This window comes from Lepidochelys olivacea, assembly GCF_965140295.1.
Source record: "Lepidochelys olivacea isolate rLepOli2 genome assembly, chromosome: 10".
NCBI lineage: Eukaryota > Metazoa > Chordata > Testudines > Cheloniidae > Lepidochelys > Lepidochelys olivacea.
The window spans coordinates 22,258,030-22,279,071 of NC_140420.1; the positions used below are offsets into that span (position 1 = coordinate 22,258,030).

General features: G+C 40.0%; 1 protein-coding gene across 5 annotated transcripts in view; it reads left to right on the top strand.

Annotated features, from left to right (window-relative positions):
* The window catches only part of MRTFB (myocardin related transcription factor B), a 202,579-nt gene that overhangs the window by 50,359 nt on the left and 131,178 nt on the right, over positions 1-21,042 (top strand). For all 5 annotated transcript variants that reach the window (XM_084640399.1, XM_084640395.1, XM_084640397.1 and 2 more), the window contains one exon: positions 15,461-15,658. In XM_084640399.1, the coding sequence (XP_084496525.1) occupies positions 15,505-15,658 (154 nt within the window). In that variant the 5' untranslated portion in view covers positions 15,461-15,504. The remainder of the gene's footprint in view (positions 1-15,460; positions 15,659-21,042) is intronic.

Here is a 21,042-nt window from a genome sequence, read left to right on the forward strand (position 1 = left end):
TCTAGTAATCCATAATAGGGGAAGAGATGTAGTAAAGGTAGGACATAACATATTAAGCACTACGTTTTTAATACAAAGAGGCATTTCTATTGACTTCAGTGGGGTTACTTGCATGAACAAGGCAAATATGAATTTGCCTCTGACTCTGAAAAATGGTCCCTAGGCATAATTTATAGCCAATAAAATTTCATGAATGTGAGTAGGTATTCAGTTAGATTTTTGTGTATGAATTCTGCTCTGAAAAGACTTGCTTAGTTAATAATGCACTTAATTTGGATGGGGGGAATGGGAGTTTGAGGAGAATATGATGTCAGGAAATAGTATGAAAGCTTAGTAAGTTATACTTCCTAAAAACTAAGAACAAAGATGTGGGGAGATTTTAGAAGATTTTCAGTTAATGTGCCTAAATCTGAATGATCTCAGTTTCAAAGCACCAATTGGTAACTACAGAAAATAAAGAAAAAAATACATATAGTATCAAAATGTTCTGATTCGCTATAACTATCAAAGGATTTATCATGCAATTCAGGTTATAGTGATTATTTGATAATTTTTAGTGTCTAGCAAAGTTATGAATTTAAGCTCCTACGCTCGTCTTTTGAAGTTGTAGAGCCGGTTCCCTTTGGGGATGAGGATTGAGAAGTCAGTTATAGAGTCATACACTACCCTTTTAACACACCTTTCAAGATCCATGGGTGCTACATATGCCCATGACAGCATGTAGTGTACCTCATCCAGTGCACTAAATGTCCCAATAACTGTAAGGGTGAACCAGACAATCACTACACTCTCGATTGAACTCGCACAGGAAAATGATAAAAGGTAAAAACACCATACCACTTGGGGGGGGGGGGGATACTTCCCGCAAAGCAATAACTCTATATCTGGCCTCTGTGTCCTCATCTTCTAAGGAAAACTGCTCTACAACTTCAAAAGTCGAGCCTAGGAGCTCAAATTCATAACTTTGCTAGACAGTAAAAATCATAGAATAGAGATACTGGGTTTATGGCTTATTACAACAACCTATAACCCAATAACCCCCTGTCCCAGTTTCTCCCCCACCGCCCATGTCTGAAGAGGTGTTACCAGGCCACTTGATCTGTATTGGTCCCTTGAAATATGTGTTAACTACTTATGCTAAACAACCTGTTCCAGCTTGTATTTAGCTGTGATGCTCTGAGTATATTTCCCAGACCTGAAGAGCTCTGTGTCAGCTTGAAAGCTTCTCTCTCTCCCTCTCCAACAGAAGCTGGTCCAATACATATTACCACCTTGTCTTTCTTACTAAATATAAGCCAGTTATTCCAAGTCTCATTTATGACTATCAATTTGATGTTAGAAATGTTTGCAGCACGCCAACAAACTGAAATCAGGACTGCTCTGATCAGAGATCGTATGTGTATGTATGTACATTAGCGTGTACATCTAACTGAATTTTGAAGATGAAATTAGGATCTTCTTAAAGCTCAGTGTTCAAGTGAAACAGTTTTTTTGTGGTAGGGCAAGTGCTGACATTATTTTCTTCTAGGACATAATGGCCAGGACACTGGGTTTTTATAACCTGCTTCTGGTGCACTGAACAGGAATCATCCAGTAGGATCAAGAGGAATATTTTACACAATTAGCTGTCTCTGATTGAAGGGATGGGTATGGATGCACCTCTGTCTTTGCATCTTCTTTTATGGTTCAAGAACCATTGTAGAAGTAATGGATGATTTGTGGGCGAATTAGGAAAGAGTGGAAGAACATTTTGACTGCAATCTAGAGAAAATGAGCAACAGTAAAAAAACAAAATCCTAAGAGGGATAGATGAGTCATAGGAATACAAAGAGAAAAGCTTTCTAAATGATACACCCACAGAGTCTGTCATAAGTAATATTTTTACTTTGCCTCGCTTATTGGTACAGGTTTTGAGAAATTATATAACATCTGAATTCGTTCCTAAGGCCCACTCCTAATTTGACGAGGGATGATTTGGATACTTCAAAAGGAAAAGATGATGCAGGTGGACATGTTCTACTGTGGACATAATCCAGTGTTGCTGGTAAATAGCGTACGAGAAAATGACTGAGATTTTGAGTAGAGGCATATATGTATTTTTCTTGATGGTTGGACAGTTAATCAAGGACTGGTCTGATCTGTTTCAAGCTTTTGGGTCTGTTTTCTTTTGAAAAGGTGAATACCAGTCAATTTCTTTCATTTCCCAAGTCCCATTTTCCTTCTTTCTTCATCATCTTTCCCCATCTATATACTTATGTCCTCTCCTCTGCTTTACTATTACATTTGTAGTTTTTTCCTATTTTCTTTAACAGATATCTCACTATTCACTTGACTGAGTTGCTCTTTGTCAAAATTAATCTTTTTAATGAGTCACAGTACCATGCTAATTAGCATTGCAAGAGCATGTTCAGCTGGGTCAAGGTAATGAGGTGAGAAGTGGATTTTTAAAATACTTTTTAAAAACAAAACTATAACTGTCTTTCATTGTGTATTTGTATAGGGCATGGCACCATGAAACTTCAATCCCAGTGGGTTGCAGCTATGATACAAATAATAATAGTACTTAGCAAAATTATGTTAAATCTCAGACAAATATTTCTATGCAATTTTAATAAATATTAGCAAAGTTGTTAAGCAAAAGAGGGTCCTTTTAAAAACTGTTTGTCCAAAATTGAAGGTCAATGTGGTTTTGTTGGTATAAAGTACATTCTTCAGTTGTCAAGTAGCTGCAAGTTTGTTGAATGCCAGAGGGGAAACAAACACTTATTTTTGCTTATCATTTTGTTCTGTGGGACATGATAAACTGGTTGGATGGGTTTTTGTAAGTCTGAGGCAATAAAACGCTCTTTTTTTTTTTTTCTGCCTTGCTATTTCAAAGTTTTTCTGACATTTGGCTTCTTCAGTAGCTTTTCCAATAAACTAGTGGGGATTTAATTCTATTCTTTGTTTCTACAGTCCAAGTGCATGACTTTAACTCTAAGTTCCACATGTACTGTGTTCCATGGGCGGCTGGTGAACCTGCCGTTGAGGGAGGCTAGCCCCTGACCCCTCCCATTCTGCCCAAGGTGCCACCCCTCGCCCTCCCCTTCTGCCCCCTCCCCCAGAGGAGCCCAGCCCAGAGCCCCCTCTCTGCCTCCCAACCCCAGAGCTCCAGATGTGTGGCCGCAGCACCCCCAGCTCCAGAGCTCCGGGTGAGCCCCTAACACAAGTACCGGGCAGGCAGCATGGCCCCAAGCACCAGTGCCAGCCGCCCTGAGTCCCGGTGGCCTGCCCCAGCCAGCCTGGGCTAGGGAAAAGTAGGCAGGATAAAGGAACAGCAGGAAGGGGCCTGGGGGCAGGGCATGGGCGGCGCAACACCAGGCTGTTGTTTTTTTTGTTTGTTTGTTTTTCCAGAAAATACAGGTTCTAAATAACATGCATGTGGGATTAAACAGATGTTTTCCAAAGACTGTTTACAGATATTTAAGTCCTAGTATAAGTACAAATATGAGGCTAGTGTACTAATGAATAACAGAATTTCAGTTATTTTTATGGCATACTTTTACTGCTTAACTAGTAGTGAAAGCATGCAGTAAGAATCATTGGGCCCCATTGTCACCTAGGAATAAATTGCCAGGAGAGATGAAACTCTGAGTTTCAGCTAGTTGGAGTTTATTACTCACTCTTGCATCAGGAAGATAAGGGAGGTTGTCATGACTTGTACCATATGCTAAGGAAACCCTTATACCTGTTGACCCAAATGAGAGAATATGGACTAGTCTAAATTCCATTCATTAGTTTCTTAGACTTCTGTTTAAAAGTATCAGGTGTGAGAATGCAAAACTGAAAAATGGAACCAATACTGAACTCAGTTCTAAAGTATAGCACCAGTAAGGTACTTTAACATATTGCATTGTTAGCCGAGATTGCTGTTAATAAAACCAAATTTGAGGCAAGAAAATACTTTTGAAGTTGTAATCTGATAATTTAGAAGTATTAATTAGTATAGTACTATTTAAAAAAATTAATTAGATTCATGATCATGAGAAATAAATAATAATATAGTATCTTACATAATACTGTCGTGTGCTCTGTAGTAGATGGGGGGCAGAAAGAAACTTTGCTTCAGAGAAATAGAATATCAAACCCAAAGGCAAAAGACGTTTTATGAAGCATGTAGAATGTCATTGTACATTTGGTTAAGAATATTAATTCCAAACCAAATAGTTATGAATACTGACTGAAGCTGACTTAACTGTAAGCATTAGTTCATTTAAGGAAATAATGAGGTTAATTTAATACATACCAAGGTGAATATTGCCCTGTGATTTTATATTTAATATTATCCAAAAAAACCCCACCCATTTTTCAATGGTTAATAGAATGATCAAAACATTTTAATGAATATTTGATGGGCTATGCACACTTTGGTAGCTCAGTTCTTCATTTTATCACAATTATATATCAATATGTTTTTCTTCAACTTCCTCCTTTTAACTTTTGGATTTCCTTATTCATGTATTTTTCTATATGGTTGGGTTTCTTTCTGTGGGTTTTTCCTTCTTCTTCTTTCTTGTGTTAAATTCACCCAGAAGAAAGAGAACCTTAGTACTACTGTACTTAAAACATTAAGACCAACTACTGACTTGCGCCAAGCAGAATTGGAGACAGGTGCTTTAAAAATAACAGAGAAAGCCTCTCCCTTTGTAATCTGTGATGACAGCTGCAGGCAGTGGAAACACTGTAAGCTAACCGTCCTTGTGGGAGATTTTCCAGGAGGCTGAGAGCAGAGCTTTTGCACTAGAAAGCCCTTGGCTGTGAAACACACAGCCACTGGAGGTAAAAATGAGTCCAAGTCTTGCCATTTCTAAGACCCAGGACAGGCCCTAGTTCTCTAAGATGATTTCCCCAAATAAGAGTCATGTAACAGACTAGCAATGATTCTTCCAGAAGTCAAAGATTAATATTGATCCCACTTGATTACAGTGGGGAGGAGTCTTTGGTGCAGTTTGAACTAATACAATCTAATCCTTTGGTTTGTGTGTAGTATCTAGTTACAACGTTAATTAGCACTTTAGAAATGCATGTGGATCTATTTTTCCTCTTAATTTTTAAGAACTAGAAAATAAACCCCCTAATTTGTCTTTTAGGGATCTAGTCTACACAAAGATTTTATACCAGGCAGTGCAAGTATTTCAGTTGGGAGGTGTAATTTTTTTTTTAAATACCAAAATAATTATAGTGATGTGCCTTATACTGATGTAACTTAGCCCCCTTGTCATACAAGGTCTACAGGTCTAGCTGCATCCATGCTGGGGGGTTGTACTGGTATGGTGAAAGCAGTATATTTTCTGTGTGTAAATATTGCCTTAGATAAAGTTATTAAACCCAAGAAATTCAAAGTTAAGGCCGCATATTTTATGTCTTATAATTAGGGCTGTCAAGCGATTAAAAAAATTAATCACGATTAATCTCGTGATTAAAAAATTAATCATGATTAATCATACAATTAATTGCACTGTTAAACAATAATAGAATATCATTTATTTAAGTATTTTTGGATATTTTCTACATTTTCAAATAGATTGATTTCAGTTACAACACAGACTACAAAGTGTACAGTGCTCACTATATATTATTTTTATTACAAATATTTGCACTGTAAAAAACAAAAGAAATAGTATTTTTCAATTCACACGATACAAGTACTATAGTGCAATCTCTATCATGAAAGATGAACTTACAAATATAGAACTAAGTACAAAAAATAACTGCATTCAAAAATAAAACAATGTAAAACTTTAAAACTTTAGAGCCTACAAGTCACATCAGCTACATCATGCCATATCAAGAAAACTGTGCAGGGACTTCATGTCCTACCTTTAGTTAGGAAGTGGGATTGCTCCCTCCCAACACCGACCTAGTTCTTTATTGCAAAAGCCTTTTACTCAAATTTTGCCTAGGAACAAAGATTTTAATATTAATTACTGATGCCCCATTATTGTTAGATATGTATTGTGGGATGAGTTACATTTCATTTTTTATAGTGGAGCCATTCAAGATATCCTTTGATGTTCTTTAGTGGATTTGTGTATTTTATAAAGGAATTTCCTTTAGAAAAATATATTAGTGTAAATGTATAAATATAAAAGGTAAAGTATCCTTAAAGAATTAAGAATACTTTTGCTGCATATCAGCATGAACTCACTGAAGTAGAAAAACAGTCCACGTAGTTTTTAACATGAAATTATATGTTTTAGCCCTTTTCGACTTTCCTTAAGCTTTAGGATTGTTGAGCAATATGAAGATGGATTTCACAGTATTTTCATTGGGCAGCCCTGCCTGGAGTGCCTTCCTGCTGCAAGTCATGGAATGACTGGTGCACCTGCCTCAGTTGTCTCTCTCAGATACTCCAAGGACTCCATAACATTCTCTTTTGACTCAATAATACCCTCCTTGGGGCCAGTTTATTGCAAAAACCTCATGCAAAATAGTCCATAAAAATCCCCCAAATAATCCATTTATAATCAAGGTGTATATAGTCCTTAAAATTGCACATTCTGTAATCCATTTACAAAGAACAAACCATACTGTGGCATCTTCCACCACACCTAGGATCCTTATCAGTCCTTTTCTGTCCCTCTGCCAGGACAGCAACTTCAACCCTTCCAGCTGGAGTACAACCCCATTCTTCCCAATAGGAACCCTGATAGCCTCTCTACTCAGAAATCATCCTTGCCAGGGGAGCATCCCTTAGGCCTTCTCACTGTTCCTATGGGATGGGTCCAGTTCTCCAGCATGGAGATGTCAGTGGATAAGCCCTTTTTCATCACTGCCTTCAGCACTGTCCAGTCCATGGCTTTGGCTCTCCAGTTTAGACATCAGCAGGCAACTCCCTCTGCTGCTCTCTGGTCTTCAGTCATCTGGCCCTGGATCTCTGGCTTGGGAAGGCCAGCCAGTAAACCCCTCTTGCTTCTTCCCTGCCTTCAGCCTTCCTTCAGAAACCATCTACAGCTTCCTTCCAGGAACTTCTACAGTCCCCCGTTCTTTGGCAGCTCTTTCTTAAAGTGCCAGTGTCACCCTTTGACCCGTATAATCTCAAATACTCCTGAGCTTTTAAACAACTGGGGGAGGGGGGGGGTGGCGGGAAATGTACTAACATATAAAGGAGTTGAGCTCTACTTGACCTTTTGAAGATGGTGGAACTTGTAGATAGATATCTGACATATTATTTTCTTTCACTAGGAAATTTTCCTCCATAAAAGTAAAATTCCCTTTGTATATTTCCTCTTTACAGGTTGTGAAATGAAATTACAGTATTAATTTTTGGGTCTCCGCACAGTTCAATTGTAACAAAGCTGGTGGTACTAATTTTCTGCTTCTTCCCCTTCACATCCCCTAACCTGTTTTATTATGAGAAAATTAGATTAATAAATTGTCAAATGACATTGTTACATGTGAGGATAGGTTTTTCTGTTGTTTTTTGTTTGTTTTAAAACAAATTCATGGATTTTTGGATTAGAAATAGTTTTGTTTTATCACAATAGTATGATGACATCTTAGTACTTAAGGAATACCAAATTATGATTTATGTAAATATTTCAATAATAGTAATATTTAGCACTTCTACAGTACTTTCCATATAAGGATAGAAAAGTGTTCAGATATTCCAGTGACAAGGTTAATATAGAATAGCTAGATAGCATTTTACAAGCACTAGTGAGTTACTCATAATTCCCTGGTGAGATAAATTGCACACCCCATTTTACAGATGGGTAAACTGAGGTGCATAGACATGAAGGGACTTGCCCAAACTGTCAGAGGATGTCTGTGACAGAGGTGGGTGTATGAGCCCAATCTCCGAGTTCCCAGTCTTATGTCTTAATCACAAGACATTCCACCTGTTTAAAACTGACCGGTACTGGATACGAAAGCAAATTAGGAATTACTTATGTGATTCATTCAACTGAAGTTAATTGGTCAGAATCTTTTATAGTGTAAGCACACACAAAAGGAAGAAAGTCCAAGGGAATCAAATTGTGAAAAACTGAAGCTTTCAAAGTAACCTTAATCTTGTTACAGGGAGGATAGCTGCTGTTAGAGCTTCCTTTACACAGTGTTAACTCTGACATGGGAGCACTGCAGACTCTGAAGTTGAAAAGTTATTTATCATCCCATCTTTTGTTTTCATATAAGTCAGAATAAAAGCTGCCAATCATGTAAAAGTAAGTTAATATGGGAGAGGAGCACAGGAGAGAGGTAATTGTTTCCTGTAATTGTTTCCACAGCCCATGCTGTTCTAAATGCCTCTGCTAAATCTGTCAGTTAACACAAACTGTGGTGGTCAGTTGATGATGTGGGAGGAAGGTGAGTTGAGGTCCCCATTTCCTTGATTCCCATTAGCTTAATCTATGCAGCCAGTCAAATTCTATACCTGTCCCCAACCTATCACCTCTAGTAGACCCTCTTCCACCATGGCTCTTGAAGGTTCCTGGTTCCCTTTATCCCCATTAGCTCCTGAGTTTCCCACTTACCCCCTTTAGCTCTCCTCTCCCCAAATTAGCTCCTGTGTCAATGCCTTCCCTATAAGCTCCCATTTCCTGATGAGCCTGCTTTCCTCATTGCTTTCATATGTCCCATTATCTACTTGTCCCCATGAAGTCCCCTTTTCCTTCGGGAGTTTCTCACACAGTATGAAGCACTGTAATGATTTGAGTTTGATTTAAGGTTCTGAAAGGGGGAAAAAATTGCCATTGTTCTCTGATGAGCTATAATCCTCATTACAAGAATCAGTTCACATGATTAAGGTTGATACATGCTGGCAGCATGTATGAGAAGGCTGACTCTATAGATAAACAGAGGGCTTCATTCACCGGGGTTGCTTTTCACCAGTGCTAAATTGGCACTTTTTTTTTTTTGAAAGTTGAAAGTAGATTGTATACAGTTTTATTGGAAATATGCAAAACACATTAAAAATTCCATAAAATGCCACATGTAGTTGAATGGAACTTGGCAGCTATGCTTCATTGAGGTGAACAGCATGAATAGAGTTGTGGTGAATTGCAACCTTTGCTTCTTCTGTTATTTGCTTGGATACTGCTGGTTCTATGCAAAAAAGAAACTAGGGTGGACTACTACGCTTCTGGAGTGCCCCATTGACTTCATGGGAACTTGTCATAGCCACGGGAGTCTGTCCAGGTGACTTTTTTTTCAGGATTGGATCTTATGTTTCTGTTGGATTGGACTCCTAATTTATTTTTCAGATGAAAGTTTAGCATTTGCAGAATATTGTTCAGTGAGTTGCTGCTGCAGTCACCATAAAATTGTTGAATCTGTAGTTTTTCATACCTACAGTTTTCTCCATAAGAGAGAGAGCTACTAGGGATTCATTTGCTAACTCTTAAACAGTGTTTTGAGGATGTGAAGTGTTATATCACTTCTAATAATTGATTTTTTTTCCTCCTGTTTTTGTTCTTAAGAAGAGGAGTTACTTTTAATTTGGACAATATCCTCCAAAAAACCTATCACACACTCCAAGCTATCAGAGTGGAGTTAACTCACCTTTATTTAACATAGGCTGCTTACAAAGGAGAATCAGTTTTAAGTATTTTAAGTCTGTGTGCTCACTAAAATAGGATCCACTACAATTTCCATAGGAATTTTAGGCTCTCATGCTCTATGGTATCACCAGCTAGCAGTACACAATGTATCTGTGAAGCTGGGGATGGAGAATATGCACTGATGCTCAAAGAAGTTAGTGATTTTTTAATGCCCAATAACATTATTACCCAGCTGTTTTTTCTGAACTTGAACTTCTCACTGAAAACTATGCACAGATCAAGTTTCAGTGTTCAGCTGGTTTTGAGTTCTATGTGGGGACAAGAGTGTAGTAACAATGTATTAAAATGGCATAAGTCTGTATTTTCTCACCTTTTCAGAACTCAAGACAGTCTAAAGGGATTTTGCTCAACTTTAAATATATATATTTAGAGAGAGAGTCCAAAAGTGGCGGTTTTAGAAAGTTAAGAGTTAAGAAAATGCGGGGGTATAATGGAAACTGGTTTAGGAATTTTAACAATAGCAGCGGTTACCATTTGACTATCATTCAAAGTAGTACAGTGGGGGAAGATTTCAGTTCATGAGCTTTCCAAGCATCATTCCAAATATAAGGAGCATCCTCTAAAGATGTGCTGGAAAGAGAAAAAGTCCTGTTGTACTTCTTTATTATGTAAAATAGCATGAGTGGGTTTGGTTTAAAACTATTTTTTTCTTCATATTCTTTTACATTGGAAATTCTATTGTCTCTTCTGGTACGTTCTATGCTGGGATAAGAAATTATGACACGGCAAGAAACTAAAAGCTGAGCAATTGTGAGAGAAAGGAACTTTTAGTCAGCCTATTTAAAACTTTTTTTTTCGTTAATGCCTACTTTACTCCACTGTGTAATAAGCACTTGGCCGAAAGGTTGTCTTGATAAAAGTTTCATTGTCCTGTTCCTTCAATAAAGATGTAAGAGCTCACAGTAAACATCTGAGCCCTTGCCCCCGTCACCCCGCTCCCCACCCTCCAAGAATTCCTCCAGCAAATCCAGGGAAGACTCAGAGTGGACATGCTTATAGTTTCTAAGGCCTTGTCTACACTAAAAAGTTAGGTTGATGTAAGTTGCCTTGCAATGTCATATTTGTGCATGAGTCTACACTTAAATTTGTTTCCAGCTGATGTAAGTGCCTCGTTACAGTGATGCAGTAAAACCACCTCCTTGAACAATATAGAGCCATGGTTGACCTACTGAGGTTGACACAGTGAGCATAGATGCTCTATGACCCGTATTGACCTCAACAGTCCTCCAGTAGCTGTCCCGCCGTGCTCCATTCTGTATGACAGTGACCGCTCTGGTCACAGGTGGCAACTCCACGGCTTGGGGGTCACAGAGACCGGAAGCCACGCACCCCCCCCTTTTAAAACCCTGTTTGTGTTTTTGAAATTCCTTGTCCTCGGTCGCCCACCTTAGTGAGCACACCTAGGAGCTCTCCCTTGTTGTCTGCAACTGCTCAACCAACCATGCCAACTCCACACACTAGACATGTTCCTGCCTGGAGTAGGCAGGAGGCATTGGGTCTGTGGGGAAGAAAGTCTGTGCAAGCACCACTAGAGACCAGCCATAGAAATGTGGAGATCTATGACTAGATTGCCCAGGGGATGCAGGAAAAGGGGTATGACAGGGATCAGCAGCAGTGCCTTCTGAAATGAAGAAACTTTCCCAGGCATACCACAAGGCCAGGGAGCTAACAATAGATCTGGTGCTGAGCTGCAGATCTGCCACTTTTACAATGAGCTACATGCCATACTTGATGGAGACCTCACCAGCACCCTGCATAACACTGTGGATATCTCTGAGGAGACAGACCCTGGCTGTGAACTGTGAGGAAGAAGGAGACACCGCAGTGGGTTCCAGCCATCCAACGAGGCAGGACCCATTTGAGGCTCACCACCTAGCCATTTCCACCATGCAAGTGTGGAGGAGCCTGATGAAGGGAAAGAAAACTCGGGTACGTGTGTGCATGCATTTTTCCTTATCATGTTTGAATTTAAAGTTGGTGCCCAGCCCAAGTTAACAAGACAAAGTTATCAACTTTTCATTGTTTTACTCACACAAGAAGAGATAGAGGTAGAACAAACAGAGATAGAGTTGGCATCTGCTTTTCATTCTCCTGTTGGGTTGGGGGGGGGGCATACGGAACACTTGGTTTATGTACATTTTTGTTCTTCTGAAACATCTTGGTGAAACTGTCATGGAGATACTTTGCAATGCTCTCCCAAAAGTTTCTGTGGATGGCTGCCTTATTTATTCCTCTGCAGTAGTACCCTTTTTACACCACTCTGCAGTGAGTTCAACTGGAACTGTTGCAGTAAACAGGCAAGCAGTATATGAGCCTGGGTGGCTTCATGATGCCAGTAGCAGTTGTGTTCTCTGTGTCTTTGTGACCCTCAGAAGTAAGGTATCAGCTAAAACCACTATCACCTGTAGAAAATAGTGCCCGTGTTCAATGCCGTTTCCCTATACTCATACCCTTGGAATAAGGGCTGAAATGTTATACCTTCATGCAACAGAACAGCCTTCCCTCCGTTGCCCCAGGCGCAGACCATACTCACTATGGCATGGTACTCCAAAGCTGTAGTGTCAATAAGCATTTCTTATTAAAAGTGTTTATGGGAATAAGGGAAGGAAGTTTTGAAACTTATTTTTCCCTTTCCGTGATGACTGTAAATCCAATTGCACATCTGTCTGTTTTTATCAGCAGCGTTTGGCATGGCAGCCTTGAGAGGTGCCCACCTTCTACACCCACAGAATGCCTGACCCTGATGAGGAGGAGTTGGAAGAGGACTAGGGAGGATGTGTTCTCTGAGATCCTGCAAGCTAGTGATACACTGGACCATGAGCAAAGAGCTTGGATGGCCAGTATGACCAACAGCATGGAGAAGTAAAGTGAGGACAGGAGAAAGGCCCAAGAAACCCAGCAGGAAAAGGAGAGGGAGATGCACCAGGACATAATGGGTCTTCTCAGGCAGAAAACCCAAATGCTGCAGACTATGGTTGACCTATAGGTCCAAAAATCCCAGACTCCCCACCTTTGCAGTCTTTGGAAACTCCATGGTTGCTGTTCCCAACACAACCCAACATACAATGTGGCATCACAGGCCACATCCTTATCCCTATCACTCCATGGCAAGGGACAGCAGGGAAAATCACATATTGTCATACACTGACCTGTGAGGACCACAGTTGATGCATGGGTAGCCACAATGGACTACATTTTTGCACACAAATGGACCAAAATATTTACTCCCTTTCCAATTTTAAAGTTCCACTCTGTTAATTTATGTTAAAAATGTGTATTACATTGCCTGTATTTTTTGCTCATTGTTTTTCTACACTGTTTTCCCCCACTCAGTAAAGTTCTATTTTTGGAGAATCAAATTATCGTTATTAGTTCACAATAAATATTGCAGAATGCGTAGCCCTACTCAAAGCAAACAGTACTTGTAAATGTATAGCAAGCAACACGTAATTCTTAGGTTCAGGAAAATAGTCATATTAATAAATGTACAGTAAGTAGTACACTGTTCTGATCAGCACCCAAAGCTCCAGGCCCAGAGAACAGTCCAGCACAGAATGCTACTTTGGTTGACTGGTTAAAGTGCCCTTTCAAAGCCCCCCTCAACCCACGAGCGCCACGCTGGGTTCTTGAAATGGCCATTGTGTCTGGCTGTTCAAAGTCAGAAGGCAGCTGATCCACTTCCTCCCTCTACCCTGATGGCAATTTTTCCCTTTTGCCTCACAGGTATTATTCAGGACACAACAGGCAGCTTTAACTATGGGGATATTTTTTTCACTAAGATCCAGTCTAGTGAGTAAACACCACAGTCTCCCTTCAGTCTACCAAAGGCACATTCAACAGTCATTCTGCATCTGCTGTTCTGGTACTAGAATCTTTTCTTGGTATTGTCAAGGTAGCCACTGCATGGCTTCATGAGCCCGGGAGCAACAGCTGGGTCACCAGAATCACTATAGGCATTTCAATATCACCCATGGTAATTTGCCAGTCGGGAAAGAATGTTCCTGCTTGCAACTTGCTGAACAGTCCTGCATTCTTAAAGTGAGCATCAGGCACTTTCCTGACTAGCAAACACTGATATCGGTGAAACGTCCCCAGTGATCCACCGATGTTTGCATAGCCAATTGAAAAGTAGCCCTTTCTGTTGGTGTACTCTGTGGCAAGGTGTACTGGTGTCAAAATAGGAGTAGTCATGCCGTCTGTTGCCCAGCCCCACTTTGGGAACCCCATTGCTGCAAATCCACCACTATGTCCAGCATATTGCTGAGAATGTCGGTCCTGCATAGCAGGAGATGATTAATGGCCCTACACGTTTGCATGACAGCGGCAGCCACTGTGGATTTTCCAGCTCCAAAATGATCTCACCACTCGCTTCTCCACTGTTAATGCAGCTCACATTCTGGTGTCCCTGTGCTAGGGAGCTGGGACACACTCAGCACACAGATCCAGTAATGTGGCCTTTTTCATCTGAAAGCTCTCCAGCCACTGTTCTGTCATCTTAAACCTCCCTTATGATGTAATCCCCCCAGTCAGTGCTAGTTTATTTGACCCAGAAGTGATGCTGCACGGTCTGTAGCTGCTCCATACATGCCAACAACAACCTTGAATTATTTTTCCCTGTGTTCCTTAGAAAACAGTCCTTGAAGAAATCATCGTGTCCCATCTTTACAGTACTTGTTGTACATCTGCAAATACAGGAAAATTCTGCATCCTGTATTTGCAAAGTTCATGAGAACAGTGCAGAGCTCTGCAGGCTTCTATCAGAAATGGCAGACACCAAAAAGTGCTGTTTGAGTTTGTGGGATTTTTTTTAAAAAGGCACAAAAATTATGGGATATGAATGGCATTATAAGATGGAGAATATTGCATGCTGAGAAGCTGACTCATAGCTCCCAGAGATCCCATGGCAAGTCATTTCTATCCCACAACACACTGTGAAAATTTCCCAAAAGGCGTTGTGCCAGATGGTGGCACATGACACACTGGGATACCGACTATGGTGTACTGCACTTTGCATTGACACAAGCACTCCTGGTGAGTACGTGCAGCGCTGACACAAGTGTGCATGCACCTGAGCAATATACAAACTTTGGTGGCTTACGCTGATGTAATTTGTGTTGACCAAAGTTTGTAACGTAGACATGGTCCCAGTCAAATAAGCAGGAAAACAAATTCTGCTTTTTTATACATCATAAAACAGCCAAAAAAAAAAAAAAAAGTGGGGAGAACTTTTAAACTTTAAGCAACTTTTTAAAAAATCCTTTGAATGTCTCCTTTACAAAAAGTCAAAGCATAATTGACAATGTGATAAATCTTCATAGATACAAAATCTGTGGGGTATGTAAGAAGCATTATCTTAGACTAGGGATTCTCAACCTCTTTCAAAGTGTGGACCATGACTTCAATATGGAGTTTTGCGTGGACAGTCTTCCATCTTCTTTTCAATCGTGAAACATTCCTGTAGCAACTACAGAAATTGTTCACATGGCAAAGTAATGTTAGGAAAGTATTTTATATCTATTTTAGCTTTTTTAAATTTAGCATCTGAAAACCAGGAGGCAGACCACCACCACGTCACCTATCACTTTCACAGACCACCAGGAAATGTTCGGCAGACAATCACTAATCCAGGGACCACGAATTGAGAACCATTGTGTTCGAGCTTTGTATTAAGGAACTCTTCACCATTGTTTTTATTTATTTGGTATCAAGAAGGTTTTATGAGGGAGATCTTCAGATTTGTCTTTTGTGATAAAATATTCAAAGTCTCATAACATCTTAAGCATTAAATAATTATTCTGACTACTGGACATTTGCATATAGTTGCATGCTGTCTTTATATTTTTCCCTTTTTTTCTTACCAGATTCATCAGCGTGCTGCAATTAAGAGGCCAGCTGCCTGGACACAATGGACCACTTAAGGACAGCAGACACTGAAGATGATTCAGGATCACTAACAAATCTTGTTCCTAGTCCTCACAGTGAAGCAGTTGCTCATGAATTTCAGGAACTCTCATTGCAGCCTAGTCAGTACTTACCTCCCCTCAACGAACGAAAGAATGGTGAGTACAAAAGGTTAGAGGCAGGACCTCCCTGCTCTGTCATGAAGAAATGTGTATTTTTATAAGTGGAGGTAATAATGTTTTTAATTGTTTACTTTCCTCAAGTTAAATATTTGTTAATCCTCTCCATTTATGTGTCCAACAACCATATTAAAGTATCAGAGTGGTAGCCGTGTTAGTCTGTATCAGCAAAAAAAAGGAGGAGTACCTATGACACCTTAGAGACGAACAAATTTATTTGGGCATAAGCTTTCGTGGGCTAAAACCCACTTCATCGGATGCATGCAGTGGAAAATACAGTAGGAAGATATATATACACAGAGAACATGAAAAAATGGGTGTTGCCATACCAACTGTAACGAGACCTATTAATTAAGGTGGGCTATTATTAGCAGCAGAAAAAAAAACTTTTGTAGTGATTCTGTAGTATTCTGTAGTATTCTTTATCACATTGGTGATATATGCCATCATGTGCCAACAATGCCCCTCTGCCATGTACATTGGCCAAACTGGACAAAAATCTACGCAAAAGAATAAATGGACACAAATCAGACATCAAGAATTATAACATTCAAAAACCAGTCAGAGAACACTTCAACCTCCCTGGTCACTCAATTTCAAACCTAAAAGTTGCAATTCTCCAACAAAAAAAACTTCAAAAACAGACTCCAATGAGAAACTGCAGAATTGGAATTAATTTTCAAACGGGACACCATTAAATTAGGCTTGAATAAAGACTGGGAGTGGATGGGTCATTACACAAAGTAAAAACTATTTCCCCATGCTAATTTTTTTCCCCTGCTGTTACTCACACCTTTTTTTTTTAACTGGGAATTGGTCCTGCTTTGAGCAGGGGGTTGGACTAGATGACTTTCTGGGGTCCCTTCCAACCCTGATATTCTATGATTCTATGATTCTTGTCAACTGTTTGAAATGGGCCATCCTGATTATCACTACAAAAGTTTTTTTTTTCTGCTGCTTATAATAGCCCACCTTAATTAATTGGTCTTATTACAGTTGGTATGGCAACACCCATTTTGTCATGTTCTCTGTTTATATAGATCTTCCTACTATATTTTCCACTGCATGTATCTGATGAAGTGGGTTTTAGCCCAAGGAAGCTTATGCCCAAATAAATTTGTTAGTCTCTAAGGTGCCACAAGTACTCCTCATTGTTTTTTATATTAAAGTATGAATGTTATTTTTATTTGTTGTGAAATGTGTCTTGAACAACTTCATTTACCATTGCAAATGGCCTAACTTTAAACACCCAATCTTGAAAATGTTGGCCAATGCACATAAACTGTGGCTCTTTGTTTACATGAATGAAAGATATAATCCTCAACAAATACAAAGTGAAAGTATGAGTTAATCAAATGTATGTTTTCTCCCTGGGGACATAGTAACATTACCAAACAACTGAAGATAGTTATTCCAAATAATTATTTTTTGTTGAAAAATTAGAGGTGTTTAAACTTGAGGTTTTTAAAGTAAAAAGATTATTTCACAGACTAGTTTAAGGATGAACGTTGTAGGGAAAATGAGGTTTACATTTTAGGAATGTTTCCAGTATCTTTCCTCATTGTTTATATTGGCATGGCAGCTTAGTAGAAATGTGTTTCCACTGCTACAGTAAGCATAGGAAGAGTTAGGTTTGAATCAATATGTACGTTAGTGTTCACTATAAAATGGAGTCATAATTATTTTAAAACATGTTGGACCTCACATGTTTGCTCCTTATGTTGCTCATCACCTTTTTCTACTTGGCAGATTTGTCTTAAATACTTGTTTTTCAACTCATTTTGGTAAATATTGGGAATATTCAGTTTCCAAATTGGAATAATAAATTTTGTGTCCATTTTTATTTAACCAGGGAAGTTGGCCAAAGCAAGCCATTTATTAATGATTCAGAAGTATAGTATAAAAGTACATAAGGAGAAAGGTGGTGTACCTTCTCAGCCTTAAAATAAAATAAATACATGGACACAGGGTGTCTGTGTCTTCCTATGAGGTAATATCTTTTATTGAACCAATTTCTGTTAGTGAGAGACTTTCGAGCTTTGTCAGACTGTCTATGTTAAAGACCTGAGTTTGGGCGCAAGTCTGGAGACTTATGCTTCCTATCGTCAGGATGCTTTTAGTTTCCAAATAGACGAGTATGCATATGATACTCAAAGTTGGGAGATGTATATAGTATGCCATGGCCAAAGTTGTATAACATTGGAGGAAGGATACAGGTTTAATCAAGGAAAAGTTAGGTAGTGAGAAACTTCAACCGCTTCCTTTTTTCCATTGCAAACTTAGCTTAGCTTAGCTTTTGTACAGATGGGAAGAAATCTTCCCCTGCCCTGTTGTAAATCTGTGCATCGCTCTCTCGTCCACAAGTGTGCAGATTTTAAACATCTATCAAGTATTTAACATACTATTGATCCATAACTAAAACAGTTCATGAACAGTTTAATATAACTGCAGTTCAGTTCTCTTGTTTCAGGGCTCTAAAACTTTGGTTCTAGATCACTTTTCGATGGATGAGCCTTTAAAAAAAAATCCCTTAAACTTCAGAAAGAAACATATAACTTTGAGATGTTAATCCTCACTATGTATTGTCTGGGACTCGGTTTATACTGAAGTCCTTTTATAAATTTATCTGCAGCGAGACTGGTAGTTCATAACTAAAGCTACGTTTTAGTCATGGGTATTTTTAGTAAAAGTCATGGAAAGTCATGGGCAGTAAACAAAAATTCACAGCCCGTGACCTGTCCATGACTATATACCCCTGACTAAAACTTGGGGGGGGGGGTTCTGGGGGCACTGTAGGTGCTGGGGGGATATGACCCTGGGGGTGGGGGGCGCTGCTGCAGATACTCAGGGAAGACACGGCCCAGGGAAGCACTGTGGGTACTCGGGGTGGGGCACAGGTGCTTGGGGGTGTGGGCTGGGGAGACGCTGCGGGTGCTCAAGGTGGGGGGCGCGGCGCAGGGGGCACTGCGGGGAGCTGGCAGGGGGTGGTTGGCGGGGCTGGGGCAGGTTTCCTACCTGGCTCCTGGGAAGCGGCAACCTCCAGCTCTTAGACCCACGTGTTGCCTCTACTGTGCCCCAGCCCTGGTTCTGCAGCTCCCATTGTCTGGGAACTGTGGCCAGTGGGAGCTGTCGGGGCAGTGTCTGCTGGCAGAGGCAGCATGTGGAGCTAGGAGCTGAGGGAGGGGAGTTCCTGTTGCCCTTCCAGGAGGCTCCCCCCCAGGTAAGCACTGCCCCGCATCCCAATACCCAACCCTAAGCCTCCACCCCCAACTCCTGTTGCTGGGGGGGCGCGGGGGCCCCGGACTACCCCAGCAGCAGCCAGGACGACTGGCCCAGCGGCTGCCCGAGCTGGGCAGCTGCAGAAGTTATAGAGGTCATGGAATCCGTGACTTCCGTGACAAACACAGAGCTTTATTCATAACTATACATCTTAAGCAGCCCATGCAATACAGCTTGAGAGTTACCATCACTTTCTTGGTACCAGCTATAATGAAATCTATTTAACAAGCCTTGAAAAACAAATTATCCCAACAGAAAAAAGTAGCCTTATGAAATGGCTTACCTTAATAATAATGAGAGTCTTGTATCTGTATGTGCTTGCCTCCCAACCCCCCAAACATTCATTTCTTGTCTCCCCATATCTCTGAACAGTCTGCTCTTTATTACCTTGTGGCTGTCTACTTAGCTCTTTTTCTGATCCACAGGATATTATTGAGGCCAAGAGTTCAACAAAATTCAAAGAGGGATTAGACAGTTTTATTGGTAACAAGAACATCCACATTTATAATAGTTATTTCTAAAAAGATTTGGAAGGAATATAAAACCTCATGCTTCAGGGTTAAAGCTGATCTCTAACTATTAAGAGTTAAGATTAGACTTTCATTGGGGCACATTATCACACATCTGTTTAGTACAGGATTTCTTATACTGTCTTCTGAAGCATCTGCTGCTGTCCACTGCCAGAAGCAGTATATTATATTTGATATACCATAGGTGTGACTGAGTGTAGTATTTTCCAGGTTCCTATGAGTCTGCTCTCCGGTGAGCTAGGCAGACAACACTGCACTGGTTCAATCTCTTTTTGCATTTGGAAGGTTGTCTTTATAATCATGAATGCTAGAAACATGAAAACTTTTTTTTTAAAAGAAAGCGTAATTTTTAAAAAAAACCTGACAGCATTCATTCTGGAAAGATTCCTCTTCAATATGGATGAGTGTTTTTCTTCCAACCTGTCTTTAAGCTACATTTTGTGCATGTTTTTCATTGTGCCTCTGAAAGAACTGCCTGATTTTGTTCCTTGTGCAGACTGAAGTAGATTACTGTGCATGTTGAGCCTTGATATACTGAGCTTTTCATTTTATGAAGGGTAGCCTGACATCAATATATGTATCCACAAAATTTAAAACAAAATTAAGCTCCTGAATGTGCCTGTTGACCATGTTTCCTATCATTTCACCATATACATTTAGCTGTATTTTCTTTCTTCTTTTACTTTTTGTGAAAAAGCAGCTCAATTGTAATCCAACCAATAAAACCTAGCTACGTTGTGCTTTATAAACTAAATTGTGTAAGTTAACTTTTTAGTCCTTTATTTTTAATTCTTCCTTTTCAATGGGCCATTCTTGGTGAGTGTGCTTTTGATGACTTAACAGAACTCCTGCAGCTGCTGTTTCAAGCCTGTTTTGGTGCTGTCACAGGGGTGATGGGCACTTTCTCTTAGCACTTGCACTGTTCAAAGGAATGTTTTTGTAGAGTGTGAGCTAATATACACGTTTCAGAGTAACAGCCGTGTTAGTCTGTATTTGCAAAAAGAAAAGGAGTACTTGTGGCACCTTAGAGACTAACCAATTTATTTGAGCATGAGCTTTCGTGAGCTACAGCTCACTTCATCGGATGCATACTGTGGAAACTGCAGAAGACATTATATACACAGAGACCATGAAACAATACCTCCTCCCACCCCACTCTCCTTCTGGTAATAGCTTATCTAAAGTGATCAAGTTGGGCCATTTCCAGCACAAATCCAGGTTTTCTCACCCTCCGCCCCCCCCTCCCCCCCACACACAAACTCACTCTCCTGCTGGTAATAGCCCATCCAAAGTGACCACTCTCTTTAAAATGTGTATGATAATCAAGGTGGGCCATTTCCAGCACAAATCCAGGTTTTCTCACCCCCCCACCCCGTCCAAAAACCACACACACAAACTCACTCTCCTGCTGGTAATAGCTTATCCAAAGTGACCACTCTCCTCACGATGTGTATGAAAATCAAGGTGGGCCATTTCCAGCACAAATCCAGGTTTTCTCACCCCCCCCCCTTTTTTCAAAAAAACACACACACAAAAACTCACTCTCTTGCTGGT